This window comes from Pterocles gutturalis, unplaced genomic scaffold (assembly GCF_000699245.1).
Source record: "Pterocles gutturalis isolate BGI_N339 unplaced genomic scaffold, ASM69924v1 scaffold8118, whole genome shotgun sequence".
Lineage (NCBI taxonomy): Eukaryota > Metazoa > Chordata > Aves > Pterocliformes > Pteroclidae > Pterocles > Pterocles gutturalis.
In genome coordinates, this window is record NW_010118010.1 from 43,929 (window position 1) to 67,191 (window position 23,263).

The 23,263-nt window shown below is 38.9% G+C and overlaps 1 protein-coding gene across 1 annotated transcript in view; it reads right to left on the reverse strand.

Moving 5' to 3' along the window:
* The window catches only part of ABLIM2 (actin binding LIM protein family, member 2), a gene marked incomplete at its 3' end in the record, with an annotated part of 96,797 nt that overhangs the window by 38,660 nt on the left and 34,874 nt on the right, over positions 1-23,263 (reverse strand). The window contains exons 5-8 of the mRNA XM_010076036.1: positions 22,746-22,872; positions 20,769-20,862; positions 5,175-5,262; positions 1,873-1,931 (exon numbers count right to left, since the gene is read on the reverse strand). Of these exons, the coding sequence (XP_010074338.1) occupies positions 1,873-1,931; positions 5,175-5,262; positions 20,769-20,862; positions 22,746-22,872 (368 nt within the window). The remainder of the gene's footprint in view (positions 1-1,872; positions 1,932-5,174; positions 5,263-20,768; positions 20,863-22,745; positions 22,873-23,263) is intronic.

The window sequence follows — 23,263 nt, forward strand, 5'->3', positions numbered from 1 at the left end:
CTTCCAGCTTCATACCTTCTGCTTACAATCTCACTCTCCCTTCATTTTTCTTTTTGCTGTCACTCTCTTTCACAACTTCCTTTTCCCTTCCACTCCATCTCCAAAGTTTTGAAGTGTGCTGACACTTACTCCTTCTGCCTTTGTCACCTACTTTTATTACATGCTGGGCATATATCTATACATAGAAAGATAACTTCTAAAAACAACAAACTGCAAATCTTGACGAGAAAATTTCTCAACAGTATATCCCACCCCCAACATTGCAAGTTATGTTGAAAAGTCCATTACTACCCTCTTTGAAACAGCATCCTTTCTTCTTGGTTTATGTGTTCAGTAATGAGCGTAAAGACCAAAATAAAGACAAAAAACCTGACGAAAAGGAAAAATGACTAGACCTGGAAAAATTTGTTGAGCTCCATTCTGTTTTTTTTCCCTACTCAGGCAAAATTCCCACTGACTTTCAGATACAGATGTCTTCTCCTCTGCTGGGGAAGGGACAGACTCCCAGTGCTCAGGAGAGATGTGTTACAAATGAGTCAGCCTTTGTACAGTATCTTACAAGTACCCTTTCCTTGCCTTTGTGAGGAAAAGGCAGCCAGTGGGAAGCCTCATCCACTGTCTTTCTTTGAAGAAGGAAAAGAAAAAAAAAAAAGCTATTACATTTTCAATAAATTATATAGGGTTCTAGCCCTGCAATTTCAGTTACTCAGACAGAATAAAATCCTCAGGAAGCCTGAAATACTGCTTAATAGTATTAGGCTGAATCAGCAGCACTTATTAAAGTATTTTGACAATTTTAAATGCACACATATTAAACAACACATTTTATACTGAAACACTACTTATGTGATATTCAGAGCTCACCATGAAGAATACCAGAACAATTGCTTCCCAAACCCAAGGGTACAAAAAATACAGCCAAGATCCTTTAGGGTAAAGCTCAAACCAAATTTTTTTCAAAACTGTAATTTAGTCAAAGATGCACTTGCTAGCACTTCAGATTTGTAAACACTCTTTTTATAGCTGCTGCCCGCTGTTCGGACTTGTCCCATGTGCCTTGTCTCCCAACCTTGATGAATCAAAGCTGAGCTTTTTCAAACAAGGATACCAGGGTACAAGGATACAAGGATATCACTTAAGCATCAGAAAATAGCAGAACTGGAAAACCCCATACTTGGCCTTCGCATTAAATGAGATAGTTGCATCTCAGTCCCACCACTTCAGAGGGATCATTTCCCCAGTTACAGACTAATTCTTCATTTCCTAGGGGCAGCTTATTCATCTGCTAACCTTGTAATTATTAAAATTGCCAGAACTCCCCCCTTTTTCCCCTTGCACACAGACAGATACACAAATCATCCAACTTAAGGAGGTACTTAAACCCAGAAATTAAATTAAGTTGGGGTTGGCTTGCCAACATTTCACAAACAAAGAAGAAATTCCAAAGAGAGATTTTTTTTTTTTTTGCAAAAACAAATAAAGTGAAAGTCCTCTGATCTTTTAAGTGCCAAGCCACATAAAAAAGAGAAGAGGTCATGCACTGATCACATCATAATCAGACAGAAGTTAAAAATTAAGGGGTTTTTCCTTATTCATATTTTCACATTTTACATTTTTCCTTATTCATCTTACACATATAACTCTTAGGTCAGCATTCTCCTGAAGCTGTAGCTTGAATCACTAAGTAAAAGCACAGTATTTATATTACATTATTACATTACATTAACCTACTAGATTTCTTTCTTTCAAAATTTAAAATTACAGTAGAGAAAAAATTCCAAATCTTTGCATCCATGCCTGCTGCAAAAAAAAAAAGGGATAGAGAATAAGATGACAATGGAACAACACAAGGTAAAAATAAGGTATTTTTACCTTGTTTTTTTCTTCAGCCTTTGCAGCTTGTCTACAAACCGGATGCCAAATGGATGTACCTGGAAAGTATAGTTAGAGTTCTGCTTAGTTCAGTTCCCCAATGCTGTGGTTTAACCCCAGCTACCAGTAAGCATCACAGAGCTGCTTGCTCACTCCTCCCTGGCAGGATGGGGGAGAGAAGTGGAAGAGTAAAAGTGAGAAAACTCATGGGTTGAGATAAAGACAGTTTAATAGGTAAAGCAAACCTGCATGTGCAAGCAAAGCAAAACAAAGAATTCATTCACTACTGCCTGTCGGCAGGCAGGTGTTTAGCCATTTCCAGGAAAGCAGGGCTGCACAATGTGTAATGGAGCTCCTCCAGCCCAATCTCCTGCTCAGAGCAAGTCCCATTAGAGCAGGCAGCTCAGGGCTGTGCCCAGTTGGGTTCTGCATATCTCCAAGGATGGAGATCCCACAGAATCTTTGGGCAATCTGTTCCACTCTCATGGTAATTTTTTTTCCCTTTTACGTAATCAGAATTCCCTGTACTCTTACTATACCTACTCTCATAATAGTTTGGCCCAGTTCATACTAAGTGGCACACTGGGATGGGATGGAATGGTATAGTGTTGTGGCATTCAACACTAGCTGAAAATCCAGTCTTTCTTTCTGAATTACTCATTGTACTGACCCTGCACTTCCTACATGTTTGTCTCTTATACCTAAAATACTAAGGAATTGCATTAATTCAGGGGAATATCCATCCTAGAGGAAGCAGTAAATACAGAATAAATGAATTCGGTACTGCACGTAAGTACTGAAGAGAGCATTATCAACTCCAGAGATACAAGCAAACACAATTGTGAGCATCAGTCACAAAGGAAAAAAACCTATTAAAAAGTTGAATATAGTGTACAATACTCAGTGCTCAATAGAAGTGGAATGTGTGTAACTATATAAAATAAAAAAATTGTTTGTAAATTCTAATAGTAAAATAGTTTATGCCAGTCTGAGCTCAGACAAGCTAAAGCTCTGCATAGTTAAATAATATGAATGCACTCCAACTTCTGCCTGACTAAATGGGAAGCTGAGAACTTTTGTGTTATAAATATTTAATGGTGAGCACCAAGAAGATTTATTGGAAATGCTTTGTTTTCACAGCAGCTTGATAGTTTTCTAACCAGTGGATTTTGGAAACAAGATAGAAACAAGAAGTCTATTTCCCAGAAGACAGATGGAGATAATTAGAATTTATTTCACAAAAACAACCCAGACGAACCCTGACTCAAGCAGAAAGACTATCTATAAGTACAGACTGGATAAATTATGTTTACTAAGCCACTGAAGTTTTTTGGGACTGAACCACTAAGAAACATCTTTACAGCACCTTTAAATTCAATGCTAATTCATCTTCCAATTATGAGTGGGTCTGAGCTTGCCCACTGAAAGCATTTGTCCCAACTGCTGCATAAGTTGATGTAAATCTTCCCAAAGGTTTTAAGAAGTATTTAGATCAACTTTTTTTTTTTTTTTTTTTTTTTTTTAATTACTCCTATTTGTGGTCAAGCAAAACAGGCTGGGAAACTTTTTCACACAGAAGAAGGAGAGTCCTTTCACCCAGAAGTCAACTGCTAGGTGACCACTCATTACTCTATTTCTGCTAAGGAACATGCAACACCTAAAGGAACTTTACAGTAGTTTATTAAGAGGATGAAGAACAAGTTATAAAACCCTGGGCTCTAACATTTTTTATTATCTAAAACACATCAGGTCAGGCAGTTCAATACTTAATCACAGATTTTTCATTAAGTTAACACTAGTTTCTAATGGAAACCACTCTTCATGTGAAGACAAAAAGTGTATGATTGTAAGCTGATATGAATGTTTCATGCGTCAGAAAATAAAGTGAACAAGATGGGTCCAAATTAACAGGACCTATCCATTCTTTGTGATTACTTGAATTAAAAATCAGCACAAAACCTAACGAATATCCACCCTTAGAACAAACTGAACTGAAAAAGAAGATTCACTGCAACTCAGTTTCAGAGAGTTTGAAATCCAGAAACAAACTTGTAGTTTGATATCCTTTTTAAAGCATTGATTTCCCAGGGGATTTTAGCACTGCTACGCTACTTCGCAATCAGAAGAACCGCAGCATTTTCTGGCTCCTGAGGGAGAATCCATGAGCACAGACAAGGATCATTATGTCCTTTAATGAGCTAGTTCTTGTTGTAAACCAAACCGTCAATAAAATTGTCATTTTAAATAACATATTAAACTATAATTAGATCTGAGACCACTGTTGTGTTTTAAATAAAGTCTAACTTTTCCAGCTTAATGAATGATTTCAAAGTACATTTCTAGAAAACTGTGGACAATTGCAAAGCTGTAATACAGAACTGGGCAAGCATGTGATTTTAGGATAACACACCAGCCTTGCAGTTCCCACATCCTACTGAGTTTCTCCTTTCTGTTTTCCTTTGAAAAGATGCTGCCAGTCAAAGACATAAGCAAAAGCCTTCATTTTCTCTGGTGTCTGACCCTGTATTTAACTGTGTAGACACTCTTTTCTTTGATCAGTTTAGTACAGCTAAAAGTTGCTACACATGAAATACAGATTTTAGCATATATCTATGTTAAATAACCTTTTTTATTGTGCAAGTTGTTCTCTATTATCACTGAAATTCCTTGACAAGAAAGATTGAATTTGTCCCTGCATAGCTTTCTCCTACGTGATGCAAGCTTACGGCTGCATAAAACAGAGGCACACTGTCTGGTAAGGGCTTCAGCTCCATGGCAGCCTCTTCTCCACCCTCTGAGGATGCTCAGGGCTGACTGACCTGAGGGCAACTCAGGTAAGGACCTCCAGATTTTCTTCTTGTACCTAAATGGGCAATGGGTACAGAACTGGACTTAGGACTGTAACAGCAGCTTTAGGGTACCTGCTGTCCCCTATGTGTAACTTTCATCTGGATCATTTCTTACTGCAGAAAAATCAGTTTTTCATTAAATGGAAAATCTTATAATCTTCACTGTCAAGTACTTCCATCTGCAGGAAATAACTACTTCCACTCATCCTTTCTATGATTCACACTTGCTATTGGATTCGAACCAAGAGAGAAGTAACAGTGAGTAAGAAGTAACAAAGGTTTGTTTTTGCTTTTCCTTAGCCTACACACTGCATTCTTCACTTTCTTTGGTAGCTCTGAAGTGACAATATGTGCAAAACAGCTCAGCTACGCTACTAGGTACGGGCAAGAGGGCCATGCTGCCAAGTGTAATTCGTTTGGTTTTGGAGGTTTTGTTTGTTTTTTTGTTTTTACCTTGAAGATACATTTCTTCTCCTTCTGCAAACATCTGACTGCACCTGACACATCGTGCGCACGTTGGGTGATAATGTTTTTCTCCTGCCTGTTTGGGGAAAAAGGTACAGATGATTAAGTACACTCATCGATTTAGTAGCTTCACTGTGAGGAGTTTTTCTTTCATTTTCTAGAATATGACTAATTAGAATAAATTATTTAATGCCAGTTAGCTCAACAATCTCCTACAACCACCATACTTACTTTTGATTGTAGGCAATTCATGATTTAAAATGTAATTATGGTCTTGTATACACATAAAAAATTAACGTGCAATAGTTAAGTCTCTGAATTTACAGAATGGAAACAATTCTACATAGCAAACACATTTTCCCTGTAAACAACCATCCTGTTCACCAAGTGCAAGGTAGCTTAGGACTCATCTGCAGAAGGAAGTTGGGAGGTCAGAACCTTGAGTGGGCATTTGTAGTTCACTGTATGTTCATGATCCTACTGAACACATACTCTCAATGCACAACAAGAACCATCTTGTCCAAGGAATGTCTGCATATGCTTGAAAGTAGTTTGCAGGCAATGGGTACTAAAGGGCTTCCATGAAGAATGTGTGTGGCATGCCTACAGGACTGTAAATTCAGAGTTGCCACTTTTGGGTACTGTGCATTAAATCCCTCACACAGACAAGCCAGGAGCTTTGACAGTTGTTCTGAGATTAATCCTCATAACTTAATACCACTATTTTCATTGATTGGAATGAGAATAGTAGAGTCCTAAATTTGCTCAGAACAGCTCAGTAACTTATCAATTTTCATAAATTTAAACTTCCAATTACCTTATATCCCCATTAATCTAAACTGTTTCACAATTGACCTCAGTGTGTTTCCCAAGAGGAGGGTGAAGTTAACCTCAAATGACTATCAGAAAGAAAGTCATGATTCCTGGATCATGATATTTACACAGGACTCAATTTTGGTAGCTTGGCCAAAATTCAATTCTATGGTTGACTATGGGCAAACTTGTTAGCTCTGGTTCCCACAGGCAAGCACAGAAGCACGACAAGGCAGTGCTGGCTTGAGCCAGTGACAAAAACAGCATTCATGGAGTTGTGCCCTTCTGAATGAACGGCATAGGCCAGCCTCTCCAAACTGCACCTCTACCCCATCTTTCAGATGAAACTCACAAAACAGAGTTCAACAGCCCAAAGCCGGCTCTTGCACATAATCCCAGCACTCCTCACTCTTCAAAACCCTTATAGAACTGAAAGACAGATCTTGGCATCTCCTTCCTCCTCTTTGACCCCACACCCTTCCGTGATAGAATGGCCCACGGTTTAAGGGGCTTAAGGTCAGTGACACTCCCATTACAAACAAAGGCCAGGAGACCAAGTAACTCTAAAGCTTAGAACTAAATTAAACTAAGCTAAGTCTGACTTCAGTAGAAATTCCCCTGGAGTTAAAAATAGGCAAATTTTGGCCCATGTAGAATGTATGGAAAAGGTTAAAAGGGCATTGCATGTACATTTAAGAAATTACTATCAAGTATTGCCCCACTGTCTTCAGCATGTAAACATGTTCTCACAGCATTGCACTATAAATCCCTCTTCTATTAATCTAGAAATTTAACACTGTTACTACAGGGATGACTTGTCTTACTCTTTTTCATTGACTGTCAAAGCCTTCAGAAGTATTTATACTAAAGAACATAATCCGTGTCTGGGGGCTATTTTGCCATTCACAATATCAAATACAGGATCATGATAAATTTAGGTTAAAGAATCTCTGGTTTTACTTCACCAGTGTTAACCTGGTTCACCCCTGAAAACCTGTTGCTGTATTTTAAATCAGGAATAAGGAAGAGCAACACATCCCATCTGAATTGCTATTTTGAAAACAGCTTTGTTCCAGTTCACTCTTCTTTTTTTGGTGTCATTTGTGCAGACTGCTGGGTGATTTCTGCAGCTTTAGACATGGAAGACAGTTACTACTACCTGTGTCAACACCTTAAAGCATCATACCTTGAAGTATCAGTACTGGGCTTAAATCTCAAGTCTAAAATTGCTTGACTGAGGGCAGGTGCTTAGGCACAGAAGGTTATTTAACTATCAAGAGATAAACTTAAATTTGGAATATCAAGCTGAAAAGGAACATAATTTCCCTGGGAAGATTTGTACTGCACAAGCATTGCTAATGCAATGCATAGCCTCAATAATTCAATTGTTTTAGCACAGCTGATACAATTCCCAGGCTAACATTCTCCAAGGGAATTCAATTACTCCTTTGCTAAAATAAACTGACAGAACACATTCTCAGATAACCTGGATGCAACACAGAATAAAATCTATATCCCTAAATTTAACAGCACAACCAAATACATCATTTTAATTCACTCTGTAGAGTAAGTAATATCAACTAGCTGTAGAATGGTACAAAGAGACATCTTTTTATAACTTAGATACAATTATAACAAAAATCAGGGGGAAAAGGTGTAGTGACCCTTTTGTTGATGCTCAGACCAGCATAACTCCAATGGATTTTGCATAATTACCTCTGATTTAAAATGGGACATACTCAAACTCTTCATACAATTCTAAGCGCTGACAGTCTTCTTTGTTCCACCTTTTAAATTATTTTTTTATTATGTCTCTCCAAAGCACAGAAGACAAGACATGGTAGACTCTTCATCACTTTAAGTATTTATAACAGATCACATCATCTTTCTAAATGAAAGGTGATAGCTAAATCTGAGGTTAGAGATTTGATGCAGCAATTAACTAATAATACTCCCTGATATGTCTATACAGTTAAGTTGATTAGATATCACAAATTACATATCACAACACACCTGGGTGTGTTGGGTCTCAATGTGAATCATAACCTCACATGGGTGCAGGCCAGGGAGGTTGTCATCAATGGCCCTTTCTCTTCTCTCTTCAGACTGTTTCAGAGGATTCATGTCACAGATGAACAATTGGTTCCCCCAGAACCCAAAAATTTTATAAGCTTAGGGCAGCAACTCTTTTATGTTGTTGGTTTAGTTGTAATGATGGCCTCACTATTTTTTCTTTTCTTGGTTATATTGATTTGAGGGAATTCAATGCAGCAAACAAATTCCTAACCATATGGTTACTACTTCTTTGCACAGTTTGAAAACTCAGTTTGACAGATTGTTGTCTCAGTGTTTAATAAAATATCAACATGCACATAGCACAGAAGAAGTGACATTCATCTTAATGAGATCTCTTATGGTTCAAGTTGTAGATTGTAAGAAACCACCTCAATATCCTACATTTCTTTCAAGACTGCACCAGGTCTTTGTGCCCAGGCATACAGATGTGAAGATAGTATTATTATGAAGATCAATTTAAAGATTAATTCTCAGCTGAGATTTCCTCAAACCTGAAGAGCAAAGCATGTCCTTAGGAACGTAGTACACTACCAACAGTTTCATTTCTCTTCAAGCGACTACACCAGCTTTCCACAGTCACTGAGTCAAAGTTTCAATGTATAATTTAAAGGTGGAGTCAAAACAGTCCTTAACACTCAGAGACAAAGCATTATGAATTACTTCATTCCCTTCAGGTAGGGGAGCCACTCTGAATGGCAAATCTCTGTGCAGCACGAGGAACATTCTTCCAGCAGAGCTGAGGACCTCCCTGCACCCCCTGCCCAAAGCATGGGGGGCACCACAGTGTTGCTGCCTGTCCCCCCAGCACATGGACAAGTAAACCCATGCTTCACTTAAAACAGGACCAGAAAGCTCTGCAACAAAGTACATAGAACCACCTTTTCTCACTTTCCTTACCTTCAGGACTTGGACTAGATAAAAGAAGAATTAACTTGATGCGACAAATATGAATCGCATAATTTAAAGCACAATTTGAAGACAATAAGGGGTGCAATCCTAGAGTCTGCAGAGCAGTATGAACACCGGGCCTGAGAAACATGCAATGCTAGCAAAACTGGAGTAATTAATACTGCAAGGAATAACCTTAACTAGTTAAGGTTGGGTTTTAAATTAGCTGTCATCACTCAGGAAAAAGACACTACATTATTGCAGACAGCTCAGCGAAAACTTCTGCTCATTCTCTGGCTATGGCTGCAATAACTGATGAAGTGGTAGAATATATGAAAGATGATATGTATAATAATTGTAATTCTATCACAATGACACTGTATGTCTGGCCTCTCATGCCATTGCTAGGAGTGTGATTGAGGTCATTTTTTACTGCAGTTGATGAGCGACAACTGCTTATGGATTGACACATGAGGGATTGAACCAGAAGGGCCTAGAGCTCAAAGCATGAGCCGAGTCCTGGAAAGCCAAGTCAGGATTTCTGATGAATCTCTCACCAGTGAAGTCTAAGTACATCCTATCTCACTGCATTACTCACTTAGTAAAGTAGCTAGCAAAGGGAAGAAAGAAAGTAGACAAAAATCATTTAATGTGTTAAATAAACCTGTAACTATTTGGTTCCTTTTCTCAGAATGAGTTTTCAGTATTTTTCCTGTAAAAAAAATAATTAAAAAAATCTATCTTATTATCAAAATGCACAGTGGTAAGTGACAACTTTTACTGCTGGTAGCAAAGAGTTTGTGGAAATGAGAAAAGGCTGGAGTGCTGCAATGATTCAATTTTCCATTTTAAGGGTATAACACTATATAGGTTGCTGTAACGGTACATTATTACCACTGAGTGTTATTTATTGAGGTAGGGCCAAATCCTGCCATCCTCATATTCTAAAATCACCAAACGAAGTCCTAACTGTATCCTACCCTGAACAAAGACAATGGAAGTCAGCCTACGCAACACTGAGCCTGCTGGTATGCCAAGGTACGGTGCAGTTGCATGACCCAGAAACCAAACCCACAGAAGACTGGTATAAAGCATTCTTAGTTAAAAGCTTTCCACATGGAACAGATTTGATGGAGAGTTAGGTCATCAACAGACAACCACCTTGTTCAAGCAAAGGGAAACAGAATAAATTGAGCTGTTTATCTAAGCCTGTCTCCTTCCCTATCATTTCCAAATGATGAGCTCTCAGATTAAATAGTGGAAGTTTGAGGAGACTGCACAGCCTCCGGGCAGACTGCTTCAAGGCTTAGTTACCCTTACATTGTTGTTTTTTTCTCTTTTATCCTATCAGAACTTATTTTCTTTCAATTTATGACAGTTTTCCTCCCACTTTGCACCTCAATCAGGAGCTCATCTCCACATCTGGTGAGGGCCTCCTCATAGGTATGGGAATGCTGCTATTAGGTCCCCCTGAAGCCATCCCTTCTCCAGGCTGAAAAAGTCTAGCCCCCTGAGCATTTCCTCACAGGAGATGTGTTCCAGCCCCCAACCATCATGGTGGCCCTTCACCAAACATGCTCCAGTTAATCAGCCTCATTTGGTTTGGGAGGGCAAAAAGCTGGATGCAGTATCCTACACGTGATCTTGCAAATGCTCAATGAAAGGGGGTATCTTCAATCTACTGCTTGTGCTCCTGTTAAAACTGCCCTCTTTGCTTGTGGCCTTCATCCTTGCCAGGGCACACTGCTATCAGGTTTAGCTGGCTGTCCACCAGGGCCCCAGACATCCCATATGCATTTTGAAGGATTGATAATTAAATATAAGACATCAAAATAAATCAAGATGTGCTTGATGTACCTCATACTGAAACGGAACATAAAATCAAGACATAAATGCCTGGTAAATGGATCCCCTACTGCTTTCAGCTTATGTCCATATATTCATGAGTAGATCTGGGGAGAAAAACATCTTAACACTGGGAAAGGGAAGTTCATTATCCATCATCTTCAATTCAGCATTGAGGAGAATTCACTGGGAAATTTTTCCAGAGTATGCAAATCAGAACAGATGGAACACCACTGAACTCCCTTATTGGATATTTAACTAACCCTGTTTATACTTTCTCATTCATTCCCCAAGTAACTATTTATACTGGGTATTAAAATATTATGTGAATGAACTGTTCTTTTTCTTAGGTAGTAGAAATGTACAGGAAATTGATAATAAAATACAGGCATAAAAAGGAAATCCAGATATTTATCTTTATGAAATTTAATAAAGTTTTTGAAGAAGATATAGCATTCGATGTTAAATGGCCCAACCAGTCACTGCACTGATTTATGGAGGCAAATTCACAATTTATGTAAGTAAATGCAATTCCTTGACTTTGGCTGAGCTAAGGTTTTAGTTCCTCCTCCCAGAACTATATTAGTTATTATTTAGCAACTCTCTGACCTAACAGCACAGAACTGTCCCAGAAAATCTTCCTATCAAGTTATTCCACCTACTAGGCTGAAATCATGGGGTTGTTCTTGCTTATTCCCACCTGTTAACACAACCCTCATGTTCTTGGCCAGCACTTCAACAGGGAGTTGTGTGATGTGTGTTTAATCCTAAAGGTTGTGTAAAATCTAGAGTCCAGGTGTCTGCCTTTCTGTCTTTATCTCAAGAGTACCATGGAGAAGGTGCACAGCACTGCACCATCAAGCGTTGTTCAATGGCCACACGCTTATAACTTTGCCATTGCATCCACATAGTGGCATGTTACGTGGATTATACTGGCTCCATAAACTGGATTCTACAGGGTATTTTCAAACTAGAGTGATGATATTCAGAAAAATCAGATAACCTTTGCTGCTTGGAGCAGAATACTGTGCTCAATTACCAGCTTTAAGAGTAACCACATAATATCTCCATTCACATTTACAGCAAAGCCAGAGTTTTGCATATGCTGAAGGATTACTCAGTAATAATTGTATACAATACTGGTTCAGTCAGTAAACAGCTGTCATGTCATCTACTGGGTATGAAGGGACAGGCAACATTGTCAAGGCAGAGGTATTTGGCAAAATATCTCTTGCTTATGTTATACAACAGTGCCGAGGAGATAAGACCGTGAGACCCAGGAGACAAAGACAGAATTATGTGGAGGAAAACTCTCACTAATTCTCTTAGTCACAGTGGACCTGACTCACCACTGAGTCACTTCAGCAGTGTGCCAGGGCAAATGAACCGTTTTCAACAGGGTTTACACCAGCGTAAATGTAGAGTAATGTTTTGAATCAATCCTTCTCCTCATCTTCTCCTTACTGGATTCATTTATCATCCCACTAGATGCCAAGACACAACCATGAGAAATGTTCAGTACACGCACCTGCAGCATTACTTACAGCTTTAGCTGTCTCACATGTACGGTTATTTCATATTGTCTCGGTTCTGGCTCATCCCACTGTACTTTGCAGAGCCTTGAGACTTCCCACCCACATTTGAGTCATTTTTACTGCCTCCCACACACTCTTTATTCTTCCAGGTATAAAGTGCAGATCGAATGTACAATGGGGACATTTATCTCAGAATATTAGTAACTTACTATATACTGGACTCTCAGAAGGAGAAGTTTCTAACACTTGTAGGAGAAAAAAAAAATTAAAATACCCAAAGGGAATAATTAAGAAAAAGAAGGAATGGGAAGAAAAAATTAGCACTATTATAACTGTAACCTCATTCTGTGACATCTGCAAACACATTCTGACTCAGGAGCGTTCAGCTCTGTCGTGGTCAGACAAAAGCTGGAAAAGGCCAGTAGTGCATTCTTTCTACAGAATTTGGTACATGATCTTGTAAGCCAAAATGATCTGTCATTCCTAAAATGACTGATTTTGCACTCAGTTGCTTTTGTTATGCAATGAGCGATCTGCCCCTTTTGTCTTTTTCTTCTCAGCTTCGCAGATTTTTCTTGCCACCCACTGAGGCTGGAAGAGGCTTCTGTTTTCTGTTTGCTCAACAACCTCCATTTCTTTTCCTCTCCCACTCCTTAAAACCCACTTACAGGCCAAGACAAGCTGCAGCTGGCTCTCACTTCTGCCATCCCTTGGTAGGGGAGAGAGAGCGAAGAAGGAGAAAGATGGCTTGCAGACATATTCCCTTTCTTTTTCAACTTTGCAGCTGTGGATTTAGCCCACTCATTTCAGATGGGAAGAGTGAAGCTGTGACCAACGCCAAACACCCCTGGAGAGGCGTCAGGATTTATCAGATGAAGCCAGCGCAGCTCTTTTCACACTGGTCATGGTGATCCAGGCAGCAAACATTTGAGGACAGAAGCTGTCTCTCATTCCGTGCCTGAATAAGGACTGATATTTTGGATTTCCAAATTTAGCTGGGACTGGAAATGCCACTGTCATATGCAGAACTGACGTTAATAGTCCTTCCTGGAAGTAGGAAGTTGCTACTTTCAGATTCATCTACACACTTCCCGCTACAGGTACTACTCAGAAGTTCTTAACTGGGGGGAAAAAAGAAATACAAAGAAGCACAGAAATTGCTGAAGTTTGGCAGGATGAAAAATCTTAAAGGTTCACAAAGCGAGTCACATAGGCTGCTTTCCTGCTACTAGCAGACACACCAAACCACTGTCACATGTGCCAGAGCATCCTGGAGTTACTTTATCAACAAAGCCAATTGTCACTAAGTGCACTTACTGCTGCACCACTGTCATGGTTACGGGAGAGAGCTGGAGGGAGGCGTTTGTGCTGGATGAGGGGAAGGTACAAGGCACCTCAGAGCAGTGGTCTGGCTGACCGCAGCATGCCCCAGGCAGGAGTCAGAAGACCACAAGAAACAAAAGAAATTATGCAAAGTAATAGGATGAGGAACTGAAGACATCCAAAAAGTGCAACGTTTCACATTGTCAAAATATTCAAATTCTGGCAAATAGTACTAGATGATAATGCATCACCACAGCAACACATTGCTTAGAAAGGCACTGTAACTGGCATACTGTATGCTGTTTGTGTCTGAGGCTCAGAAGGTATCAAGGTGACTACTGGAACTACCGCCTTGATGCTTCAATTAGTCAATTAAGATAATTTAAGACAGTTAATGGCTACTACATTTTTGCATAATGGAAAGCAGTGGACAGCATTCACCTCTCTGCCAGGCTCAAGAGTCAAACTACACACTAAAACTGTCACACACAAACCCACACAGGCACAAATGCACAGCGGCACTACTAGGGACTTTTCCCATAAATACAAGAGAAATCCTCAACCGAAGTGAAAGCAAGCAACTGGAACAAAACAAAAACAAACCCAGCCCAAAACATGCAATAGTCATTCATCTGTATCAACCAGTTTCCCTCAAATTCTGAACATCTCTATTCTGTTATTCAGAAATAGCTTGCAAAATCCCTTACTTTGGTAAAAATGTAACAGGCTTAAGCTATTAACAAATGCTTCTCAGTGCTCTTAATAAACCTAAAAACTGAATTACAGGGTAAAAACTGCAAACAGTTCCTTTTAACATGTACTGTTTTTTTCCTGATACATCAACAATTGTGAGTTTTTAACAGTTCAGATAATAAATATGGATAGGTGTAGTTCTGCATCTCTTTCTGGAGGGAAGGGGTGATTGAAAAAGGGAATCGATGAGAGTGGGAAAAAGATAAGCTGAATGTATCTGAAACAACACAATTGGACTACAGAAAAGGCTAAAAGCTAAGGTCATACATTTGCATTGCTGTTTATATGCTTGTTGATAGTATTTTTAATTAAGCCTGTTTTAAAGCAGAAAGCCCAAGTCAACTGCCAATTTACCCAGACAAGTTCAGACACTATACACTGATGATTAACCTGCCCTTGCAAACCAGCAGCCCCAGACAAATGCAAGTGGCACCAAAACAGAGACCGTTCTCAAGCAGCAAAACGCCTTGCACCCCAGCAGACACTATGCATTGAAAGTGCTAGTTAGTGTTTCCTACCTTAGATGGTTTCCTTTCGCAAGAGCTAATGCTGATTTATTTAGATGTATCTTTTTCCACAGTCTTCCTTCTTCTCTCCTGACGAGAGAAACCTGGTGTAGAGAGCAGTTTCTAACTGAAGATCAGTACTGACACTTGGATCCTTTTGCTGCTCTGACAGCCTCCGCAAGGCTGCCCATGCTACAGGAAACCCTTCGTTCGTATAGACGGAGCCACTTTTATTGCACGTTTCAGTATTAATGTCTATATTATAAGCTGCTCAAGTACCTTTCACACATCACTAGGTTTTGTTGTTAGTGAAACAGCGGGGTAACAGACATTTCAGAATGAACCATTCTTCCACACTGCAGGCAGAAATTTGTACACCCTGCTGTAAAGAATTAGTCTCGTCTCTGCTATACCGAGAGTTTTGCAAAGGGAAAGGCAATTGATTTACCAAGTAGACATGGCTGCAAACAAAAACAGCTCAAGCCTAGGGCAAAGCAAAAACCAAACTACAAAAAATAAGATTCATGTTTTAATTAATAAGTCACTGAGGTACAAGTGGCATTTCATTGACATATAAATTATTGACATTTCTAGCCTCATTTCTGTCTAGTGCCTACTGCATTTGTTCCCTTATTTTAAAGTAACACACGGTTAGGATGAATAGATTTTTTAAAAAGTATTGATTATGCTTTTCTAGACATTTACACACACATAAACAAGAAAAACATTAACCCTTTCTTTCCCCACATGTACTGAATGTGACGCTGCCATGTTAGGATGCCAGATACAACAGTTGGACTTGTCTTTATGTTTAGCAAATGCTACAGCTGTTTCACCAGCATTTGTAGTACACATTTATGCCACAGCCATGTAGCTATAAATCAAAGGACAGTTGTCGACAAAAGTTTAGTCAAATGCTGAAAATATCCCTCAGTGCTTACAGAAGCAGTTGGGTTGCATGTAAATAAGCCCCAAGAGACTTTTCCAAAAGCATAACTTCCAGCATGCTACACTGTCAGCTTTTATTCACACGAAATTCAAAACATCAGCTAGTAGCAGCAGAGCTCCAGCTTGCTCATCAGCTACCAGCAGAGCTGGCCACAGATGCCTCCTAAGAGGCAGCTCAATCTGGCCACCATGGTGCTGCAGTGGCCTAATGGAGCAATCACACCTGACCCCCTCACAGCCTCTACCACATTTGCCATCAAAACATCCCCAGGAGGTTATCTTTGGATATGAAGGCTTCCTCATTAGCTGAAACAGCAGACGAAGAGAAACCTCCCCAAGTCACATCTCACTATAGCCTGTCAATGTTAACAAAGCCACAGAAAAAAAACCAAAAACACAGTCAGTGCAAGATACACCCAGGGAAAGTACTTTCTTCAGAAACAGTGGAAGGGGTTATTATCATTGCACAAGGTAGTGGTGAGGCACTATATGGAGTACATTGTCCACCCATGCTGAGAGAAGGTGGTTCTAGCTGGGAATGGACAGTGAGAAGGTCCACCAGCATCACCAGAAGAGCCTGGAGCTGACTTTATAAGCAGGGGAGACCATGGCTTGTTCAGTTTTGCAAAATAAAAGTTGGGAAGAACTAAGACTGTTTTCTACAAATTCACCTTAGAGTTCATCAATTACAGGGGAGAAGATCAAAAAGGCTAAAACATGTCGCTGGCTGCCACACAGCTCCTTTAGGAACTTCAACAGCCTTCCAAGCCTTTGCACAGCTTGCCATGTAGGAAGGACCAAGAGGTAGGCAACCTACCTCTGCCTCCTCCAAGCTAAACAGAGCTAGAAGATGGATTTAGGATCATGAAAAAATTGAAAGTGTTTCTTGATTGAAAAGGGTTTGTATCAGGCTCTGAATCATCATGTGAAATATAGTTTATTTTTAGAAAAAAGGCAATTACACTTATTTTATTTTTTTAGAACATGCTCATTAGCACAAGTTGAAATTTTAATTAATAAATAAGTGTTTGTGATAGAAAGAGAAAAAAATATTTTTAGTGCTAAATGTGGAGAAATAGATTGCAACACAACAAAAGGGATATGGCTGGTTATAAAAATCAACAGCTTGTTATTTTAAAATTTGTTTATTTTCTGTGTTATTGCATGATTTTAGCTATTGCTGGATTGGGAACAAGCTACAGAATAAGCACTAAAATAAACCCTTTTTCTTCCTAAAGGTTTTCAGTCTGCACTGCATTTTAAGTCAAATTACAAGTAAACTCCATCCCCCTCTTTCTTCCCATTTAAGATGGTAGGTTTATCAATATATACAGTCAGGGGAAAAACAGCAATTTTTAGGAGAGGATTGATATTGTACAAAACAGTGCTCTGTGTGCTTCATGAGCAAACCAAACCTTGTCCACAAAAGCACTGGTGAGCAGCGTTTTTGTAAGAAGAACAGCAAAACTGTTGCCTTTAAAAGCAACAGAAGAATTTATGGTCTCTGTAAATTATCTACTCAGCCCCTTTTTGTAGCTTTTCCAGTACAAGTTCCCTGGGATACTGGGGGCAAGCCAAGGTGGGCTGAAAGGGAAGAAAGAAACAAGAAAGGAATTATAAACAGAGCTATCCTGTGTCTAAGCCCATTTACTAGATGGAATGAATCTGGCCCTCAGAAAATGAGCTGAAGGAAGAATTTAAGTAACTAAATCAACATTGTATTTGGCTGGCAACCTACAAAACCAGCCATATTTTTATAAGTTATCAGTAACTCACACTACTAGACTCTCCCTTCCTCCTCTGCTGAATAAACACTTTAAAACGAACAAGTGTTGGAAAGGGAGACAATATTATAAAATCTGGGCACAGAATAATTGTGGAAGCAGCTGGCCTCCTGACATTATCACAGAAATCAGAGATGGAAAAAATCCTATTAGGTCATATAGTCCCTCCCTTTGTCATTGCAGGACTGTTCCCTAACGTAGATTTTCCAGTGCCTTGTCCAATCTTGTTTTAATACGATCTAAGTGATAGCTTCCAGCAGCTCCCTTGGGAGACTATTCCTCTGCCTAATAAGTATTGCTGTCAAGATTTCCCCTCACTTTAATAGCAATTTACCCTATTATTTCTATGTACCTCCAGATTACATTCAAGATGGTAAAAAAAATACCAAAGTTTTGAAAAACGTTTCAAGATTCCAGACAACTGCACAAAAAGTACATCTCACAACAACAAGCAGCCATGGCTACTTTTTTCTGTCTTCTTGACCAAAAGACACACAAACGTACTGGCAAGCTGTCTGGTGACAAACTCACACCAAGTTTGATATCAGACAGATGGAAGAGATCAGCCCCAATTCCAAACCTTTTGAACAAGTCCATCTGCTGCAGACGAACAACAAATGACTTAATCATGTTAGCTACGGATACAGTCTCTGCGTTCTTTCAAACCTGTCTGATTAGGTCATGAATTTTATTCGAGCTTCCTAATGAAATGAGGTGTGTGTGCTACCTCCTCATCTGACTGCTCTCCACAGTCAACACTGAAACTCAACGGCCTTACAGAGAGAGGTCCAAAGGTTCATGGAAATCCCCATGTGATCACCATGAAAGGAGCCTCACACTGTGTGCCACCTCTTGACCATGTGAACAGGCTGTGGAAATGTAAAGAGCTCTCAAGATATTTCATGGGGAAACAGAAGGGATGGGAGCAGGTATTTTGGGAGATGTCATGAGGAACAGGACCTATTGTGACAGCAGAATGCTAGGACATAGGACATTCACCCATACTGAAGCTTCATTTGTTTTGTTGCATACAAAACAATCTTATGGAAAGAAGGTTATGGACCATAAAGTTTCCAGGTCGTTGTAACATGCCTCCAGCCATTCAATATCATTGTATTTGTTCAAATTCATTGCCTGCTTCACACTAACTTCATCCTGTCCTTCCTATTTGACAGTGACACTATCTGACAGTGTGTTTTTACAGACTGTGAAAGCCCTTTCTCCTCATCTTGTTTTTTTTTTTAAAGTTTCAGAACCTTGCATCAGTATTTTTTCCACAGTTAAATGCCACAGACTTCAATCAAAGTTGCTCCTAGCCTGCACCAGTACCAAAGAAAGAAAAGAATCAGTGCTACAGCACTGTCATCAGAGCAACACTGGGGAAGGGAGAGGAGAGAGGCACATATGCACTAACCAAAAACATCACCTAGAACTACAATGACAGACATAATCAGTCACGGTAAAATTCCTACAACATCTTTAAAGAATTAACTTTTCTCAAGCTTGTTATTGGTCCATCTATAGTAAAGACAAGGAACTCTCCTAATGCTCAGTATGCACTCACGAAGCAATCAGAAGAAAGAGATACAGCCACATGTGCCCCCAGGTCCCACAAATCCAACTCAGCACTGTTACTGCGCAAGTCTTTTAAACTTTTTCTTCTCATCATCCACAGAGACAGTAAGGACCCAATTCTTAATCACATCACACCACATGCTATTGTTTAACCATAATGCCAGTAAAATATTACCAAAGAAAATGAGTATTTTTGTACAATCATTTCAAGGCAAAAACCAGGACAGAAAAACACAATATTGTGAAGCCAAGAATCAGCAGAGAAACTGGAGCTTCTGTTCTTCTCCCATCTCAGCATTAAGCACTCCCTGTAACCTGTGATGGGTAAGTGCACCCCAAATTTGCTATAGCTTTGACCATGACCCTCTCCTCTCTACATTCACCTCTCTCTTCTTTATCTCATCAAGCATAAGTTAATTAGCTTCACCTCCAAAGCCCACCCCCTCTTTCTACCTTTCATTCAGTGTCAAAAGCTGACATCTCTGAAAACATGTAGCAGCTTCCACTGGTCAACCCTTACTTTTTAAAATGTTTTTTAAGGTTTTCTTTTCTGTTTTGCCTCTCTCACTTGAGACAGCCATCTGTAAATTGTGAGGATTCTGTCTTTACACTAAAAAAAAGTCCGTTGCCTGAGGTTCGTAAAAATATTTGATAACAGAAAAGCCTCCCATGACCAACCCTAACATCAGACCATGCCATCTAGTACAGACTCATTGTTTCCTTCCACTTGCTTCTCAATCCCTTCCACAGCTATAATTATCCCCCATTTGGCTAGTTAAGTCTTTGTGTGACTCCCAGCAAATCTTTCTCTGGTAGAAAACGACTTTGAGACTTCTCCAGGCTTTCTTAATTGATGAACAGAAAGGACTAAACTGAGTGACCTGTTCTAAACTCTTCCTAACTCCAGTACTGCTAAGGCTTCCCAAGATACAGGGAAAGGGCAGAAAGAAAAAGTGGATAAATTATAACAGTGATTGGATAACCACACACTTAGATCCAAGGATAAATTCTATTTAGATCAAAGGAATATATCCATTTCTGACTCTGGGTCAGTTATGTGGAAATCTCTTTTGCATAAAACATAAACATTCACCTACTCTAAATAACCTCCTTGCTTTTTAAAACAAAAATCCCTGCAACATAGCTCATTTCTGGGTACAAAAATACATTTCAAAAGATTGATTTTAGTTTTTCAGCAGCTTCACCCTAACTCTGGGGAACATAAAACAGAATCAAAGAGCAGAATTTACAAAGGAATTTAGCTTAAGTATTAAAATGTGCCTGATAACCCATTCACTTATTACTTCTGCTACCTGAACATTCTCTAGTACCACAAATATCCATTTAGGGAGTATGTGTACTATCAAACCATTAAAAGAAGAAACAGAAAGGAATTACAAAAAAAGTTCCTAGTATTTCACAAAAGAAACATTAAACTGCTGCATTAACACTCACTTGTGAGCATATGACTGCATCCAAAAGAGTAAGTCTCTTTGTACACTTTTGAGATGTGTTTGAACGACAGGTTGTCCTTACCTCAAGCACTCTTCCTGTGATATACTTTTCACAATTGTCACATCTGATACCAAACTTTGCATGATAGTCCGTTTCGCAGTATGGAATGTCATCCCTAGTGAAGAACAACAGGCCATACAGAGATTGCTTTAGGTAGGTTTACAGGTTTACTGGGAGATTATACAGCTAAAATTTGTTAATGCTTTAACACTCCACAGGGTGTTTATGGACTCCCACCTCCCAGATACTTGTATTTATTAATTTTGTAAGAACGGAACAGTTAATGAACTATTATCGCCCTTCTGACTCTACCATGATCCCAATTCCCTGCTTTGTTGCTGAATTCAGCCATTGCCTCTCCCCCAGTCATAACATTTGCTCTCCGAGACTCTCACAGCATTTGTTTTGATTGAGTTACTCATTAAATTCTTCCATGTGTTTCCCACTCTTTGGAAAAAAAATCCTTACTTCTACATACTATTCCTTCCCTCTTTATTTATCATCCAATTGTACTTAGCTTAGATTGCAGAGTAATTTCTCAACTGACTTATCTTGACTGTAAACCAAGTTTTGATTAACACTGAAGCCTACTGACATTCTTGACCAGACTTGCTTAAAGCCAGTCACAAATTAACCATGTGGTTAACTTAACAAGAACCTGCTCTGTGAAAGCCAGTAATGACCAAGAGACTTCCACTTGAGCAGCTGAATAGATCTTGCAGTACGTTCATGCATGATGTGAACAGTTACTTCACCACAACTGATTTAAGATAATGTACAATTTACAAACATGAACAATAAAACCAGGAGTATTAGCTTTTATTCTAGAAAGTTAGAACCACAACACTTGGGCTATTGCTCTGAAATTAATATATTTGTTTTATATTTGGATCACTATTCACAAAATTTTACATTTAGATCACTAAACTGATGAAAATAAATTACTTGAGAAGAAACTGGAGTCTCTTCTGTTTGAAAGTGCAAATTAAACATAGTTAAATACGTTTAGTGTGTTATGCTAAAACAGCCCATGAATCAGACAGATTTATTAGCAGATGCACAATTTAATTGGACATCTCCCTGGAGAAGCATAAAAATTAATTTTATAGCATACTAGTTGGAGAGAGACTAACCTATAAGTTATCACAATAATTAATTGAATTAATTATTGCGATACTAATTCTCGAGATATTTTGTTTGGCATTTAGCTTTTTCAGAAGGACTATTTCACAATAACTATATCATTACAATTTATGGGTTGTTTTTTTTTTTATTAAATAACAAGCAAAGAAAAAGCCCTGTACCAAAATACAGCAGAGTAGTATAACATCTTAAATAAGGTTTTGCATTATCTCAGAACACCCATTTATTCAATATTGTTCTTTCCAGTGCAAGCTGTGATTTAAAATGTTATACTTGTATTAATCTAAATTCAAAGAATTGTTGAAAGTCATTGGGACATTACCTCTGAAACTCCATCACCTCTGGGCACTGGTAACTGAGTTACTTTGCTGTTTAGGAAAATTTCATCCTATCAACACACTTCTCTAAAGCAGAAATTAATCCCAGGTGCCTTGGCCAGTGAAAGCCATGTAGCTCAGCGGACATATATGAGTGCTGACATGGGACTTGGTTTGCGTGTGTGCTTTCTGCTGCCTCTCATTGCTGTCATCACATTCAGTCCAAATCTGACAGCATTCAGGTCTGGATCAGCACAAAAACATGATACATACCTCCTTAATGAACTTTTTGAGAACATTTTTGCTTATGTGAAACACATGGAAAGGATAATATGTGCTTGTTCACATTCTACTTTTCTCCATTTGATTTTTTCTGTATTTAATACAAATTACATAATAATTTAGGTAATAATCTCTAATTTTTTATATATCTCGAAACTCTGATAAAAACAAGCAAAGGGATATGCAACACTGAATTAGTTATTTGCTATTAAAAGAATGCTGAAAATGAATGAAAATGCTCCTCCACTGAACTTACTTGCTGATGTACTCTGCATTCAGTAGCTTGCCGCATGTATTGCACTTAAAACACCCCAAATGCCAGTGTTTGTCCAAGGCAACCAATGACTGCCCATTTTTTATTTCTGAACCACAGCCCCCACAATCTGCAAGAGAAAAATTCAATATGAGTGAATCATACACTTTAGATGGTCACGCAACAATACTGGGTACTGCAGTATGAGCATCCATTGGTGTCCTAGTAACAGCTCGCTGCTGGCTGCACACTGATGAGGTGCTGCCCTAGTATTGCCCTAACATTGCCAGAAGACATGAATAATTGAAAGAAAAAAATAGTGACATAGGTTTTCCAGTGACTTAGGTTTTATTCTAATTGATTTACACTGTTTAAAAGATAGGAAGTTTTGCTGATGAAGTTTGCAGCCGTTGCAAATCAGCCCAATAAAATTAATAAGAAAGAACTAAAAGTCATGAGATTAAAACAATAGAACCTTCATATTAGTCTTTGCTTCTAGGTCTGAAAGCTTTACTCACAGT